The following is an 18,126-nucleotide window of genomic DNA, read 5'->3' on the forward strand; positions in this document are numbered from 1 at the left end:
AGTAGGATAAAGTTAAACAAACAGATAAGGACACTCTCATATGAATCATTTGGCGTGGACTAACCTTCCTGATTTAAAACGGTATTTATCAGCTCTGCCCTTAAGACATTGTTCAGCCTTGTGGTGTGTGTGTATATCCTGAGGCAGTGAGGAAGAGTATCTACATCCTGCCTGCAGCTCTTGTCCTCTCCTGGGGAGGATTTAGCACTCAGAGGCAATACAGTAACTGCCTGAGACAAAACACTTCCTAATGAAACCCCCTTTCAGACATGCAACGTGTAACACTGCTGGCTCATGTATGTGAATTTGTGACATGGTTTTATCAATCAGACTTACAAAGGGGATGTTAGGACTTAAATCAGCCACAATTATTGTGCAACATCACCATCTAGTGCATGAGAAGCAGAGGTTGCATTGTGGGTTGGAAAGCAATGATATCACTATATCTGTTCTCTAAACAGCCTGCATTCATGTTAATGTTAAAACTCATTCTTCTGTTGAAGCCTTAACTAATTACTATTTTAAGTGTCAGGATTTCATCATCCCCCATCACATGTGCTTATATCATGTATCTCTTCTGTATATTTTCCAACGGCCACCAATGCTGTCACAATACACATTTCCTAAACGTATCTCCACTTTATAGACTGCGACCAAAAGTCTTTAAAAGTTTCAGTGATCCCTGGTTTATTAAACTAAGATATATATATATATATATTTTTGGAACATAAGAGATGATAAAGATAAAGATATACATCTGTGACAGCGCTAAAACACGACATGTATTTAGGTGTGCTGTTGCTAAAACCAGAAATGGAGAAAAGAAACAGCTGTCATTGAGGGGGGGGGGGGGGCGAGACAACATAATTGCATAAATATGTGGAAATGGTTTTTGTGTGTTAAGTATTTAAAGTGTTTGTGAAGACAAAAAAGGACAAAAATAGTTGGCTAGGCAATGAAAGAGAGCTTGAGAGGAAAATATCCAGCCCCGCTTACTTTGTCCTTTCTCCCCTCTGCATGTTGGATTGCCACTTTCAATTAGCTCCTCGTAAAGGTGTGTGTGTGTGTGTGTGTGTGTGTGTGTGTGTGTGTGTGTGTGTGTGTGTGTGTGTGTGTGTGTGTGTGTGTGTGTGTGTGTGTGTGTGTGTGTGTGTGTGTGTGTGTGTGTGTGTGTGTGTGTGTGTGTGTGTGTGTGTGTGTGTGTGTGTGTGTGTGTGTGTGTGTGTGTGTGTGTGTGTGTGTGTACGGGCAGGTGTAATCCGACAGCATGTAACAGACTTGTGCTCTGTTGGGCGTTTTGCAGAATAGTTTTGAACTCAGACATGTCAAGTAACAAGCTCCATGTCTGAAAGGGGCTTAAATCATTCTTGTGGTGAATGTTGCAAAAGTGGAGGCCCCACTATGAAGAATAGTTACACACACAAGCATAAAACCATTACCGTCATATCACTCGTGTGTCACAATCCACAACCTCTTACTGATAAATAACCCAAATGTCATTACCACGGTTTACCATTACAATATTTAATTTTGTGTGGTCAATGGCAAGATGCAGTGGTGAATGAATGGGCATACAAGTTACACACACACACACACACACACACACACACTCACACAAACACACAGATAAACCTCTAGAGGGAGCCGTACTCATCGTTGACAGGAGGAGCAGTCTTGGCCAGAGTCTCTGATGCCTCCAGAGCTGGGCCTGAGGGGGGGAGGTCTGCTGCATCTCCATTGGCCAGAAGGGGGGCAAAAGGGGGGCTTTTTAAGCTAATAAGGTATTTGCCAGTTTCCATCCCGTTTGCAATCTCAAAATCTGTATCTGCATTTTTAGGCCCTTCAACAGAGGAAAGTAAGGCGTATCTGTCTGACCGCGATGCAAAGGGATCCTTAGAAACCGGCTCCTCAACGGGGGGGGCGTGAGGGGAGGAAATAGTAGTGACAGGTAAAGGAGAAAAAGCAGATTTTTCAGCATCCAGGACTTTAAGAGCACCGTGGATCCCTGAAAGAGAGCTAGTTTCAGCATCTTTGGCAGTGTTAGTATGGCCAGGTTGGTCAATACGGTTTTTAAGGCTTTCAGGATCTGGTTTTGGAGGGGCAGTGGCTGCTAGAGGTGCGTCAGTGTGTACCGGGGTCTCTGTCTCTGAGGCCACAGTGTGTGGTTGTATGGGCAGCTGCTTGACCGGTGGCTTTGGAGCAGGTTTCCTGATGTTGACAGAGGGAGAGGGCACTGGGGAAGACGCAGCCAGGGGCGATACAGGCGGGCTAGCTTTAGCATTCATAGCGGCGACTTTAGGAGAGTTTCTACGCTTCGGGGGTATCGGCGTCCCGGATTTTGCCGCCTTAGCCCAATCGGGGCTAGAAGGAGGAGTGGTTATTTTCTCCAGTTCTTCGGGGGCGTTACTTCCTCTTTGTTCTACTAACGGGGCCATTTTAGCTTCGATGGCCGAGGTGAAGATGAGGGGAAGCGGCGGGGCCGTGTTGGACTCTGGAGTTGGGGCCGGGGCCAGGATGGGGGTGGGTGAGGGGTCGTTGGGCAGGGTAGACAGGCTACAAGTGAGGGTAGTGGTCTCGCTAGAGGGGCTGTCCTGAGAGGGGTCAATTGTCGCGGTGGCTGTGTCAGAGTTGGTGGCTACGGAGGAGAGCGTGTCCAGTGCCAGAGCAGCAGTGAAAGCCGCCAGCCTGAGAGAGCAGGGAGAGAACAGAGACACACAGACTAGACACCAGGGTGACTGTGACAGAGGAAGGGTGGCTCGCACGAGAGCATGCAGAGGGGTTAGTTAACTTAAGAAAAATCACACAAACATAGACAAAGCAACTTAAAAACAGCAACAATAAAGCCTAGTGAGAAAAAGAAACAAAAGAAGGCATCATGCTGTGAGTGGACATTGGAGGATACATCCCATACACACACCAACATGAAGTACGCTCACTAAGACAACTAACGTCCGGAAAAAAAGCACCAGGCTTCCTGTAGGTAACTACAGCACCACCCGTAAGGGTTCAACAGTACCAGTGACAGTCTCACACTGTATCGTCTGATTTCTCTGATTCTCCTGCTGATAATGAGAGATGGCTTCATGTGAGTTGACCACACTCAAGAGGACTACAAGCTTTAGTGTCTTTAACTGGTATTGCTAACCTTGATACAATGAGACACGTCTCTAAAGACTGGAGAAGAAACACAAAGAGTAGTAATCCCTCTGAAAGGGAATAAAAACAGAAAAGCAACACAGTTCAGTGGACTCCACCCAAGAATGACATGATGTTTTCTTTTTTTTCTTTTTAAACGGGTCAAATTGTTTGCTGTCAAATTTGATAATTATTCTTAGAAGTGGAGTGCAATGCACAACAGCTAAATAAAAAGGACTTGAGCAGTTGAAGGCTGTGTGCTTGGGGGCTGTCTTTACTCACTCTGGCTCTGTGAGAGGTGTGGTTTCATTGGGTTCTGTCGGTCCTGCTGCGTTGTGATTGGCTGTGCACTCGTCCTCTGTTCTGACCTCCACTATTGGCTCTTTGGACTCATCTTTCCTGCAGGACATAGAGACAAAAAATGGCAACAGATATCTCATCAAACAGTTATTGGTCCAACAGTGGCTGTATGTAGCACGAATCAATACACAAGGCTACTTCCCTCTTAGTGATTCAAAACGGCCTTATTTTGCATATGAGAGTATTTGTTCGACGCCTCACTTAAAGCCGGCATCTTATATATTTTGACTGAAGGAGAAATCTACTCTAAAAACTAAGTCTCATCCATACGATGGGCCTGTTTGATTGATTTGTTTATTTCCCTGTCTTGCAGATAATTACAGAGCGAACTCTAATCCACAGCAGTCACAACAACGACGTGTTGGTTTTGCAAAAGAGGCACAACCGTTTTTCTTTAATGGCAACCCCCCCCACCCCGATTATATCTTGCTTCACTAGCCTCAACGTCAAACCTTAAGCTAAGATTCTTCATCATCATCACTGTCAGTCCTTGAAGGCCTTCTGGGGAATGTAGGAAGTGACCTTTTAAAGTAGCAGTCGGCAAATGCAAGTAACATAAAATAAAGAACTATGTGATCAGAATAGTTTCAGTTTATTCTACATCTAACAATAACCTTCCAAAGTTTACCAAAAACAAATAAGATTTATTTACTCTTTTTCAGAACTGGACATACTTTTAACATACTTTTCTTTTTGGCAATGTTAGCCATTTATACATCCAGCAGAAGCTTAATATTGATTTAAGGCATATGACTTCTGTATCTGGATATATTCTCTGGATAACATTATCTGATATATCCGGTCATTACTTTTTTTCTTAAATTTGAATCTATGCAAGGGTAACGGTAACTGCTTATAAAATGTGTCTGCGTGAATTTAATGACGCTGGTACTCACATGAAGGCCGCCTTGCCCTCCTCAGGGTTGTGCCCTTTGGTGCCGGTGCTTGATTTACCGCAGAGGCACATGATGAGGCCACATTTGTTGACAAAGTAACAGGTGACGTCCACAGCTAGCAGCAGGAGTACAAATGCTATAACAAGAATCCCTGCCCAGAGCATGATGCCCATGGAGAGCGCCGCCTCATCGCCCAAATCTGCTGGAGAAGAGACAAGAGAGGCAGAGTGCTGAACAACTGCAGCGTGACACTTTCAAACAAACACCCAGGAACAACTGAATAAAAGTGCAGTTACGCTACAGTGACCACAAGAAGTTCCATAAAACAAAAACAACTCACCTGCTATGAGACACAGTTTGTTGTCTTGGCATGAATTTGAATGCATTGTGAAGTTTGTGTAGAATGTATAACAGCTATCGTTAAAAAACACATGTCAAAATAACATATCCAACCCATTTATTTGGTATTAGAAAGAAGGGCAAACCAAAGAGTACACTGTATTGCTATTACCCTGAAATGCAGGATAATTATGGACGAAAAGGAACTTGAGGCTTTTCCAAAAATCACAAAAGGCTATGACGCATGTTTTCTGTAAAATCCACACGAAAATATCCTCTCTGTTTCTAGACAATTATAAACCTTTAGATACCAATATTAAAGGAAGATCTGCTAGAGAATCAAATGCATCTGAGTGAAGCACCCTCCATAGTCCGTTGTATAAAAACATCTATTATTGAATGATATGTGATAAACATTACATGCATGATAGATTTTAGACATTTGTAAACAGCACAGTTTTTTTGTGATCATTACAGATTTTCAAACCAATCCAATATTATTATTATTATAACATTTTTCAGTTAGGTGTTGTGTGTAAACGTTAATATTACAAACCTTGACATTACATATAATCATTTTGTGAGCAATTAAATTATATTATACATGGTTTGTGTAAACAGACAGGACACTCAAGCTATTTATCTATTGTTGTTTTGTTTTTTTATATATAACCTTATTCCACTATTGCTCATTACTGTAAACTGGCAGTTGTCTGTTGTCTACTGCTGATGACTAGCTGTGCTTCTGCTGAGGAGGAGGATATCCAATGCTTTGGGTTCAGCATCCTCTCCCAGAGACACAGAGACATAGAGAGACACGTCTGTCAAGGACAAAGTCTGTTTTTAAGAAGTGAAAGCGTCCAGAGAGACAGCGAGGCCTGAGAAAGGCCAGCGCTGCTCCACAGTTATGGTGTGAAATCCCCATGAGAACTATGAGATCAGGAGCACAGTGATGAGGGACATGATGAGTGATGCCAAAGTGCATGTCACGGATGAACGGCCCTGAGTGGCTGAGGAGCGGGAGGACAACCCTGACCACACCAAAACGCACACAGGGCGAGACGGAAATGTTCATGTGGTCCACCACAGCAATGTCCGGGACCAGGCGAGAGAGCAGGAACATTGAGAGAGGGGACAAAAGACAGACAGAGAGAATAAAAGGACAGAGAGAGGGGGGGAATGAAGGGAAACAAAGTGGAAAAAAAGAGAGGGGCGGGGAAAACAGAGGAAGAGAGAAAGTGAAAATGTGTCAGGTCTGAAAAACCAAAAGTAAAAAAAAAAATGTTCTTGTATTGAGGGAGAAAGAAAGAAAAATAATACAGTAACACCTCAAAGCAAAAGCACAGCATGAACAAACGGGGAAACTACACACTGTGGACTAGATGGTGAGTGTGGTGGGTGAGTGGGAATGCTTTAGATTGGAAAATGAATTAGAAAGGGAGTGAGAAAAAGACATAATGGTTTGTTGCCATGTTTCAGCAAAGCACTCGGCGGCGTCTAGCACCTAAAGGGAATCCGAGCAGCGTTGTAAAACCTTCAGCTGCAGTTAAGACTTAGAGGTACAAGTTAATCAGCGGTTATCAAGGTTCAATTTAAGGACTGCTTCCACACAGGGACAAACTGTCCACTCTGGCTACTATTTAAAGCAGTAAACAAAGCTAAAGGACAAATACTATCATTCAGAGGAAATCATTTTATCCTCTGTGGAAAGAGCCTGTCCCAGTTCTGCGAGCGCAAACTCAAGCTCATTTCGCAAGGGCTGTCAAAACGTTAAAGTGGGAAAATTCAGCCGGAAAATCATTTCTGGCTCACCGCCGTTCAGGAAATCTATTTTTTTCCCCTGTAGATTTATTTAGGTGTCATTCACCTTTCAGAGCTAGAGAGTTAGAAATAGAGCGCGGCGAGTGGTTTTGAGCTTTGAGTTTGGCTCCACAGTTCTCTGGTTGTTTAGTTCCATTCTGAGGGAGAGTACCTGCGATGGCTTCTGGCTCGGGGGCCGTCCTGAAGGACATGGTGGCCGGCTGGGACCGTCCCTTCTGGTTCTCTGCCACCACAAACACTTTGTACTCCGTGTCCCACTCCAACCCGCTCAGAGTCACGTAGTCGCTGGAGTTGGGTATCCGGATCTCGGGTTTCCACTCCTTTATCTCCATCTGAGAAGGCAGAGAGAGATACAGTTCAACTCATTTTTTCAATATTATACTTTACAGATTACCTTCTTAAAATATATGAATCCCTTTGTCTTTAGAATCTCAAACAATTAGGAAAATGTCCACATCAACATTTTCAAACTTATAGAATTTTTTGTTTTAGCCAATCAACATTTTACTTTGATCTCTGACAAGAAAAAAACACAATTTTCATATTTAATAACTTGAGCGCTCACAATTTTGTCCACTTTTGCTTGAAAACTGTGTTGAAAGTGAGTAATCGATTAGCGTTATATCAGACACACTTTCTGTCGACTAATTGAATAATAATTTCAACTCTGCATGGAATAACATGAAGGTTTGAACAGGACAGTCCTGCACTAATCTTTTTACACTGTGCATTATATCTCTCTAAGATGTTAGACTTAAGAAGACTCTTTAGATGCCATTACGGCTGAAACTAAGTTTATCATTAATTATTAATCTGAAATGTTTTAACTTCTCGATGAAACAATTTATCTTTTGGAATATAAAATCTAGGCAAAATAGTGAAAATATCAGTTGTTCAGTTTAATATCACAACATTAAAACACAACCGGCAAATGTTCTTTTTTGAGGAGCAAAAAGTATTTTGCGTAAAACAAATATGAATTGATTATTTCTTTAGACCAATGACTTCCGCTCTAAAGGCCGTACTCACTGGCTTGTAGCGGATGAGGTAATGTATGATGGGCAAGCCGCCGTCGTCCTGCTTGGTCCAGCTGACTTTGAGGGAGTTGCCTTTGGGCAGAAGTGACCCGTCCAGTTTAGGAGGACTGGGATGCCCTATAGGAACAAGACAGAGGTTATATAAAGGCTCATTCAAAAGATGCTGAGAAAGACAGGCTTATCTTATTAGCAGAACATTGTGTCTGACCACCAGTACCTTTAAAGACCAATAGAGCACAGACAAACGAATATCTTGTTTAGAAAATAAAAGCCACAACCGTGAAACTGGCCTCTTTGCGGCTGTCCTTAAAGACTCTTGCCCTTCCTCATTGCCCCCCTCAAGATGGCTTGTCACAGTCAGACTAATTACCAATGACACACCGCCGCATGCTAATCTGAGTCAGTGGCTGAGTGACATTCACCCAGTGTCATACAAGGCTCCAGGGGAATTGATTATGAATGACGTTTCTTAATGAAAGATTTGCAGGGTAACATGTTTGTGCCTTGAAACACACTTAGAATTTAATAAACAATGTTTTCTTAAACTCTACTGTCTTACACGATCAATGTTTAAACATAAAGCTACAAAATTAAGTCAAATTGAAATGTATCACATGACAACTGTAAGTTATCAAATTGCTAGTTCTTTGTATCTTTCAGACAAAGTGTTAGATTTTGCTCCTATGACATGTGAAGTTACCCGCGATCGATGCTGTTATTTTTGCTCCCTTTAAGACACATTATCCGTCTCCTATCATCAATATATATTATTGATGATGCGCAGCTTTATGTATCTATTAAACGGGAACTTTTAAACTTTGAAATGTGTCTCCTTTTGTCTGAATGATATTAGAGGCTGGTTCTTGTACTTCACAATAAGATACATAAGTCCTGGTCTTTGCTTAATATCAGACTCTACATTTTCACAAAGGTACTCACTGTAGACTTCTAACTAAAAGATGGGGTTGGAGAAACTTCAGGTTCATTTTTTTATTCCCAATTGAACGTTGAGAAAGATTCAGGAAGTTATTAAGTATCCATTATTACTAACTACTTTAGGACTCTGGTGCTGAAATCAAAAACCTTCCAATTACTTTTAAAGTGTTAAACAATTTGTCTCTCCCTCTGAGGGACAGATCAGCAAACCCCTCAGTGTTTCAAGACCTATTTATTCCCCAAAACAGCTGATGCTTCCTGAGCCTGATATGTTGTTATTCTCAAACAATATTAATCCTTTTTAATTTAAAAAGCTCAAATGTTTATCCAGGCTTGTTATGTTCTTATGTGTAACTGTGAGGCACTTTGTTACCCTGTCTACAACAAGAGAAAATATGTATTATGGTTAGTGCTCATTTTCGGACTCATAATGTGGCTTGCCTTCAATTGTTACGTTTGGTCCAAGTGTTTAGCCTGTAATGCAGTTTAAGATGAAACATGATAAACAATGGGTAGCTATTGTTCTCAGCAGCAACACTACAAGCTATTGATAGAGAACCAGAGCTGGCTGTAGAGGCATATTTTTACGAATTGTGTGGTGGGCATGATGAGGATTTTCCTATGATTAGAAGACACTGTTTATCACACACCTGATTTGTAAAACCTCATCCTAAAGTAGGGTTTTGCTTTCAATCCCACCCGATTTGCTTTCAATCCCACCCGTGTGATGCTGATATTAAACACTCTTGACTGTTATAGATTACCGTGAAGACAGCTCTGGCTCCCTCTCATTTATCCTGCTGAGGCAAGTGTCTACATGACTGATTAATGGGATTGAGATAGACGTTTACTACATGACTGCATAGAGGCAATTAATGTGTTGTTTAACTTTGGGATTTTCCGGTTAAAGTGAAGGGATCTTCTATTGCACCAGTGCGTTACCTTCTGCAGAGTGGAGGGGACCATCAGAACCATGCAAGGCAAATAACAGTCACATAAAACGACACGTGTGAGTGAAAGGGGAAGAAGGACATGAGAGACAGAACACAGGTACAGGTAGAGAAAACGTAAATGAACTGGAGAGAAGCAAAAACAGAAAGATGTGGAATCACAACACAGCTTCTCATACTAATATACAATAAAGTCATAATCTATTTGGGTTCTCAATCGGAAAAGCGCAGTAGACTTCTAACAGCTTTATCCGTTTGAGTCAAGCGACTTTATAATTTGCAAGGTAAGTGATTAAACAATGTTAAAGGACCACATTTAAAACATTTCCAAATGACACTAAAATGATGAAGCCAGAGCGGATATTCATTATAATGTTATTAAAGCCAATTCATTCACAAGCCACAAATCAAAGTGAGTAAAAGTCATAATTTGAGAACTTGGCTGTCAACTCAAACAATGTGGGTGAGATAGAATCTACGGATGACAGACACAGAAGAGTTTGCTTTTCTAATCGGGTAATACAAGGTCACAGTTTCTAAAAAACAATATTTGCTATGCTCTAAAGTTATTATGAATGCAGCTAATGGGGGTATCCTGTTGGAAACAAAACAGCAGTACAAACTAATGTTATATGGTCCTCTCTACAGAACAAACCTGTTTCCTCTGTGAAAAAAGGAAAAATGCCGTCTAGGGACATAAAGAGAAGATATCAAGCAATCAGATTCAGTTGTCTGCATAAATGAATGCGTCAATCTCTGTAATAACACTTTACTGGAGAGCTTAGTCAAACACATTTCTGCCAAACTGCAGCAGTCAAGCAAGAGGAGAGTAACCCTCTTGTTTTAATGATCCCCACATTTAGTGTTAGAATGAGACAGATGCAGCACGCAGGAACACATGAGGCTTCAAAGGTGGCAGGAAGTGAAAAAAAAAAACGTTATCCAAGGAAAATATTTAACCGCAGTTATTCTTATTTGTTTTTAATTTGACCCTTAACATACATCAGTTTTTGTCCAATGTTATATACTGCTTTGAAAAAAATTGTGACAAAACATTAAGATTTGGTCTGCTGTCTTAGTCCTGAATAATCGATTCATTTAAGATCAACCATTAATATTTTAAGTCAATAAATAATAAAAAAAGACAATGACTTTTGCCTGCCACTAAAAACCGACTGACGATTATGCTAAAACAAATCTGAGTTGATGAATACATCATATCAATATTTATCGTGCTGTGTTGATATGAGTGGGATTCAACTAATTACATAGTAGCTATTTATTTGATTTACTCGTTTGATACTGATAAACAGCATTTTGAACCACCTGATATATAAATGCACTTTAACACAGGGGTATCTCCTCTTGCACTTGTATCTTCTCCTGCACTTTATGTATATAAATGTCATGTTCTTAAATGTTGTATGTGACGGGACTACGGATAGAAATTAGCTCAAAAGCTAAAATCCGGCATGTTTACGTTTTAAAGCATTATTGGTTTTAAATGTTCATCAATGTGCACTGTCCCTCTTCAAATAAACGATTACATGAAAAAAAAAAATGAAATGGAAGGTGAGCAATTAGAGATGCAGCACTTCATTTTGTAAGTGCTGCCTGATGCATACGACAGACAGATGAGCAAATGGATACAAATATAGGCGATCAAATCAACATATGAGGAGATGATCAACACGCAGACAACACTGAATCATGTCTGACAATGAACATGGGATCACTTATGACTGGTCAACAGAAACATTCGATGTGAAGCCAAGCGGGTGATGCAGCTTCTCTTCCAAAAACTCTCCTCCACAGCCAACAGAGGGCGCTCACAACTCAATAATGGCTTTCAGATTCACTTCCAGGCTGCCATTTGAAGGACTGAGGAATAATTCTCCGTTCAATTGTTCGCAAACACATAATGGGAGTACTAAAGTGCTGTAGACGGCAGATGTTTCTTTCTTTCATTGTGAGACATGTGTGACCTGTGTGAAGAGATGGGGGCAATTGAATGTGTAAAATAGCCAGATTGTGTGAAACGATTTGGAGAAGGAGACAAAAATGTTTCTTGAATTCTTAGATTTCAACTTCCTATCATGGAAAAAAATTGAGTGAGGTAGTTCCTGCTGTTGGCTCCTTAACACACACAACTAACTTGGAAAAGGAAAAAGCTTGAGTGAAGACTGAAAACTCACTAGTTTTTCCACTGAACCTTTGCAATAAAATAAACTCTTCGGTACGTAGCACTTCCAAAGGGTTTGCCTTTAAGTGAAGCTAATGCAGCAGCACTTCATCTGATTGGGCTAACAAAAAGGAAAATGTACCTGCAGGATTCTTGCTTTTGAGTTTGTTTCTTCATGGTTGAACGCACTTATTGTAAGTTGCTTTGGATAAAAGCGTCAGCTAAATGTAATGTAATGAGAAGACACTGCTGGAAACAGTCTCAGTGCAGACGCTGTGTGGCTGTCCAGCAGCTGACTGCACTTCACCGAGTGTTTATAGATCAGTGTTGGGATAGACAAGCAGTTTTTTTTTTAAAATTATTATTAGTGAATTTGTTGAACATGTCAGAAACTTTTTTTTTATTTGTATTTTTATATAATAATAATTATAACAAAGAGATGCAAAAAAAAAAAAAAAACGTTCAAGGTACAACAAAATTTAAATAAATACATTTTCAAATAGTCTCTGTCATGTTCAACAGGGGCAGGAAGAAGCTTAAAAAAACATTTCTGGTCCTATCCCCTCTAGCTTAAATTGTTCTTGAAAATAAAAGATTAGGTCATCGTCATCAGCGTCACGTTGAAAACAAATAATTTAGTTTTACAAAACAACCAAAAAAGAAATAACTTTTACAATGACAAGAAATAACAACATGAGTTCCTGCTCATAACCATTCGTGATTTGGTTTCTAAATAATAGTTTTAGTTTAGATAGACTTGTACAATATTTCAGCTCATCATTACTGTTATTCCACAGGTCAACACCTTTTGTTGTGATGCACTGAAGTTTTGAATTTGTTCGTATGGAAGTTTTTAAAAAAAAATGCAGTTTCCTCTCCATAGAAGAGAGGACTTCAGGTGTTGTGTTTGTGAGGACGAGGGTGTGATAAAGGCTCCACAGTGTGCTGTAAACTGAGAAACTTACGGACAGGCTTCGTCTTGAAGAACTTGGGGAGGCTGCTCTCCCCCTCCCCCTTTCCGTTGATGGCGTACAGCCTCACCTCGTAGTTGGTCTCTGGCTTCAGACCTGTGATAGTGGCCTCAGCGCTGAAGCCTGTAACAACGATCAGAGGCAGAGCAATCCCTGTTGAGAACACCTTGATCCCAAGCGGTGAAACAAACTCACTCCCAGTTCAAACAGTGCGTGTATAAACAATAATTAATTCCATCAGGGGTAAACACTGATTAGCTGGATTCTCGTTTCATTCCAATAATGTTCAAACAGATAAGTCTATTTAGAGTTGGTCTAAAAGGTCTGAACCAGGTATACACAGAAACAGAAATAACTGACAGCTGTCTCATAATCATGAATACATTACTTTTGGGAACTGGATTACTTTAATGATAAATAAATGGCTGTTTTCTAATATTGCGTATGTTTTTTTATGTAATAATTGTCTAATTTGACGTTAATGTATTATTTAGTTTTCCACTATATAATGAAAGTTAATAAAATGTCATTTAATTCAGGGTACTTGCATACTTCGCACACTTCTAGATATTTATAAGACTAACAAAGGAAGTGTGGCGCCATTTCTACTGCCAGACAAATGCATGTTATTGAAATAGATACATTCTTAATTAAATCTAATCGTTACGATATTACCATGAATCTACACGTGATTTATATTAGGGTATAGAATGCAATGAACTGAGTTTTAGTGTAATGCATGACATGAAAGAAAATATAAATATATCTCTAAATGATTTAGTTTGAATTGCAACTTGCTTGAAATCCCTAATCACTTTCCTCCTAAAACAAAAATCCCATTTCACACCATTATTTTTTGTTTGGTTTTATGTTCTTACCATCATCGACTGCATAGGCGCGGTGAAACCAGGTGCCTCGGCCCTGCATCCTCCACTCCGCCCTGTACTTCAGGACAGAAACCCCCCCGGTGGACTCGGGCTCCCCAAACTCGATCTGTGCCGAGGTGGAGAAGGGCCTCACCTCGCTGAGGAATGGAGCTGATGGCACCTCTGGTAAAGCAAAGCAAATGCAGTGTTTTTATAACAACTGTAACGTTTTAGGACGCCAATGCTGCCAAACTCCATTGTTCTGTTATAATAACAGACTGAACTCACAGGTCATAACAGTCAGAAACCCATCGAGAAAAACAGCTTCGGCTTTGTGAGAAACGCCTGATTTGTGACCGTGCTGCTGTTTCTCAAGCACTGAACGCTGCAGACGCTTGACTACTTCAGAGAATAAAAACAGTAGGAAAACAATCAAATGCTTCTGTGATGAACAGATTCAAGATCAATCAGAAAATAGTTAGCGGCTTGTTGAAGCTTTAAGGAAAAAAGCTTTAGGGGTGTTGCTTATTATGCATCTTTGAGCTGGAACAGTTAAGACATGAGAAGCATCTTTCAAATATACAATGTAAACATCCATAATCTATAACAGCTGTTATTCATTGAGATGTTTTTCTATGACATCATAAATGTTGCATTTGTAGAGAAAATGTCTGAACTGTAGTATACGCAATTCATTGATTAATTTTTCATCCTCTTCTCATTATACATGCTCCCCTTGGGCACCATAACAAACCATTACAATGTTGAATATCACTGTTACGTTGTTGAGCCACAATTGTATATTTCCATTTCACCTGAAAACCAATAACATTTGTACCTGTCGCAATGAGGTAAACAATTGGATGAATGATAACTTTTATAGAAACTTTTTTAACTCGCAAAAAACTGAAATTGTACAAGTAGGTCCAAAATCAGAACGGCAGAGAGTAGAGTCAGTTATCTCCAGCATGTCCAAGTATTAAAAACACAAGTTACCAATCTGGTGGTCATTTTAGACATTTTTAAACAATTTTCTCTTTGTTTTTAACTTGTTCCTGACTCTTTATTTTGTAACTGCTTACTCTGTAAAACACTTCGGGCTGCATCTCGCATGAAAGGGGCTATATAAATAAAGTCTATGATTATTATTATTATTATTAGCATTCAAGTTATATGATGAAAAAAAAAAAAAATGCCATCCACCCACCACCACGGATCCCTCTATTTGATGGAAAATTACAATGTTTCAAAAACTGTGGCCGGCTGTTATAAATTCACACAGTCTGGCGTGAGCACAGCGCTGTATTGAATGACTTTGATCTGCGAATTGAAAGCACTGCGATTACTGCAGTTGCTCGTGTTGACTTGGAGGGAAGATTGTGGATTCATTTTCTTCAGATTGTGGCCTAAGAGTGCCATTAACTCTCTGCCCCTCCGCTCCATTTGTCTAATGCGTTGGTGAATATACAGCTGCGGGTGAGTTGATGGTACAATCAAATGTTGTCCATTTGATAAAGTGTATTTTAATTCTTAAATGCACACAAACTCCTGGATCTGCACAATAATATATTCCGTTTTTATTTCTTTCAATACTAAATAAAATCCTCAGAACCGCTGTACTTTTCTAAACAACCAGAGGGAAGGAACGTTGAATTCTCCAATGTTGGTTTTTTCATCTAAATCTACCATCCATCCAAACAAACACAGCTCTGTGTGATCTCACGTTACGGTAGATGTTTTGGTCTAATATGTTGTGAATATGGGTGAAATCTCTTTATTAAGCCTGAAGCCAGAAAAGCTTTGTAATTGAATTCATGCGCTAAAATGAAATGGGATTCTTTGTGTTTTGTTACTACTGAAAAACATTGTCCTATGTATTTATAGAAAGTTCACGCCTGACATATCATCCATAATTCCTTCAAACAGCACAAATACATTCTAAACAAACGTTCAGAGAGTCACTGACCGGCCTGGATGAGCAGGAACTCTTTGGACTCGGTGCCCATCTCATTTGAGGCGCTGCAGTTGTAGCTCCCAAAGTCATTCTCTGACTCAGGGGTTATCTAGAGAAGAGAAACAAAGCAACAAAATGAAGGGCAACATAGCAAAACAGATAAACAAAGTTGAGTGTCAAACACTCTGAAGGTCACCTTTTTATTTGTCCATTACAATAGCCTATTTGTATTTGTTGCTGTGAGCTCTCCTGCTGCTGAATTATTCATTAGATTTATTTTTTTCACAATGGAGCTGAAAGAAAACTCCCCTCACTCGGAGTCTCATGAAATGCTGATGACACAAGGGGTATGTGTGTGTATGTGTGTGTGTGTGTGTGTGTGTGTGTGTGTGTGTGTGTGTGTGTGTGTGTGTGTGTGTGTGTGTGTGTGTGTGTGTGTGTGTGTGTGTGTGTGTGTGTGTGCATGGAAGGAGTGTGTTTACATTTACTTTATGAAATGTAAATAGTGGTTTGACACGTGTGTGTGTGTGTGTGTGTTCGTGTGTGTTCGTGTTTGCGTGTTCGTGTTCGTGTGTGTGTGTGCATGGAAGGAGTGTGTTTACATTTACTTTATGAAATGTAAATAGTGGTTTGACACGTGTGTGTGTGTGTGTGTGTGTGTGTGTGTGTGTGTGTGTGTTCGTGTTCGTTCGTGTGTTCGTGTTTGCGTGTGTGTGTTCGTGTTCGTGTGTGTGTGTGTGTGTGTGTGTGTGTGTGTGTGTGTGTGTGTGTGTGTGTGTGTGTGTGTGTGTGTGTGTGTGTGTGTGTGTGTGTGTGTGTGTACCTGCAGGTAGCTGGCTGATGGACTCCTGAAGATCTTAATGTTGGTGGTGTTTGCGTTGGGGAGCTGCAGTCCGTCTCTCAGCCAGGCGATAGAGACATCACTGGGATGAGCCTTGACCTCACAGCTGATATTCACAGCATTCCCCTCCCAGGTGTACACTGCCACGGCACCGTGGATCTTAGGAGCATCTAGTGGAAGAAACGCATGTAATACAAACATCCTGCCAAACTGTTCTGAGTTCTGTGGTTTAACAGTGTCTAAAATAAGTGAGTTTTAAAGGCCCCGACACACCAAGCCGATTCATTTTGAGGTGAACGTTTGTTGAATGTTTTTACATGTCCTACAAACATAGACACTTATTAGCCTGGAGTGGTGAGTAAGAATGCTTTGTTTTAATGTATGTATATAATAATAATAATAATAATAATAATAATAATACATTTCATTTATATAGCACACTTTAAAAACAACATCATCTCAAGGTGCTTCACAATGCTATATGGAGAAAAATAAATAAAAATGTATCTAAGGAGCATATTGAATACAATATGGTAATATAAAAAAGGTTGAGAGCATAAAAGGTTAGAATAAAAAATAAATAAAATAAAGGACAGTCAGTCAAATGAGCGGAACAGGTGGGTCTTGAGGCTTTTCTTGAACACTGAGAGTGATGCAGAGCTCCGTATGGGAGGCCTGTGGCGCAGTGAACTAGTGCGTTGGTGTTCGGATCTGGGGGGCACAGGTTCAAACCCCACTGCAGTCAATATGTCGTTGTGTCCCTGGGAAAGACACTTCACCCCAAATTGCTCCTGTGGGGATTGCCCATGTAATGTACAGTATGTTCTCTGGAAGCTGATCATATGTTTTCCTTTTTGTATGATATATATATATAGATACTGCTGCCTGCTGTCATAGAGAGTTATTTCCTCTCTCGATGAGCAGATGTTAACTTTTGGTTGTAATCTTAGCAATGTGTTTGCGTGCGGCTGTTCGGGCAAGGCGTAGTCAACGTGAGGCGACACAAGAATCAGCTAGTTCTTTTATGTGAGTTTGGTGTGTCAGAACCTTAAATAAAAGTACATTCAAGAGCTCAGGAAATGTATGTTTTGTACAGTTTGAACGGGTGAATCACTGGAAAGTCACTCTAGCACATTGCACTCATTCTGGAGGCTGGAACACTTCTAATGAGAAAGAAGGAAATACTTACAGCGGACCTCCAGATATGCAGGCTGATCATCCTCTCCAATGGCACTGCGCGCCGAGCAGAGGTACTGACCCGCATCTGTATACTTGACATACTTCAGAGTGAGGGAGGACACACGAGCATCACTCCTCACCACTACATTCCCATCCACACTCTAAATGGGAGAAGAAAATAGCTTGGTTTAGGGGAAAAAACGTGCCATTCGCACCAGTTATTTTCCATTTCGCATATCTACAAAGCACATTTCTGCAAAAAGATGTGACCTGAAAAAAAAAAAAAGCTTAAAGAAAGCCTGCCTTTAATGAGCAGAAGAGACATTACGTTAATGAAAAAGGCACAGTCTGCTCGGTAAAGACGTGGAAACATAAGGACACAGTTGACAGAACAGGGGAGCTTATCAATAATAGATGACAGAAGGCACTAGAAACCATCCCAAGCTTTTCACACAGAGGGCTTACCAACTTGTTTAATATGCTGATGCATGGCGCTAGATAGCACAGCATTTCCTTTACATACCACACAAGCACTTTGATGTGAAAGACATGCTGGGCTTGGTGAAACTGCACACAATCACATTTCTTTGAGAAGAACATTTTCAGACAATGAGCTGTGGTGTTTTTTGCATTGCTTTTTAAACCAAGCATATTCCCCA

At 40.4% G+C, this 18,126-nt stretch overlaps 1 protein-coding gene across 10 annotated transcripts in view; it reads right to left on the reverse strand.

Annotated features, from left to right (window-relative positions):
* Positions 1 to 18,126, reverse strand: part of ncam1b (neural cell adhesion molecule 1b) — a 75,713-nt gene that overhangs the window by 2,207 nt on the left and 55,380 nt on the right. For 3 of the 10 annotated variants that reach the window (XM_079677315.1, XM_079677312.1, XM_079677309.1), the window contains 11 exons: positions 17,478 to 17,628; positions 16,271 to 16,458; positions 15,460 to 15,556; positions 13,506 to 13,676; positions 12,622 to 12,750; positions 10,130 to 10,162; positions 7,581 to 7,705; positions 6,703 to 6,883; positions 4,392 to 4,593; positions 3,418 to 3,534; positions 1,651 to 2,685 (listed from right to left, as the gene is read on the reverse strand). In XM_079677315.1, coding sequence (XP_079533441.1) covers positions 1,651 to 2,685; positions 3,418 to 3,534; positions 4,392 to 4,593; positions 6,703 to 6,883; positions 7,581 to 7,705; positions 10,130 to 10,162; positions 12,622 to 12,750; positions 13,506 to 13,676; positions 15,460 to 15,556; positions 16,271 to 16,458; positions 17,478 to 17,628 — 2,429 coding nt within the window. Of the gene's footprint in view, positions 1 to 1,614; positions 2,686 to 3,417; positions 3,535 to 4,391; positions 4,594 to 6,702; positions 6,884 to 7,580; positions 7,706 to 10,129; positions 10,163 to 12,621; positions 12,751 to 13,505; positions 13,677 to 15,459; positions 15,557 to 16,270; positions 16,459 to 17,477; positions 17,629 to 18,126 lie in introns of all 10 variants that reach the window. The other 7 variants (XM_079677311.1, XM_079677316.1, XM_079677317.1 and 4 more) reach the window with 7 other exon arrangements.

Source organism: Notothenia rossii (genome assembly GCF_949606895.1).
Source record: "Notothenia rossii genome assembly, chromosome: 4".
NCBI classification, from domain to species: domain Eukaryota; kingdom Metazoa; phylum Chordata; class Actinopteri; order Perciformes; family Nototheniidae; genus Notothenia; species Notothenia rossii.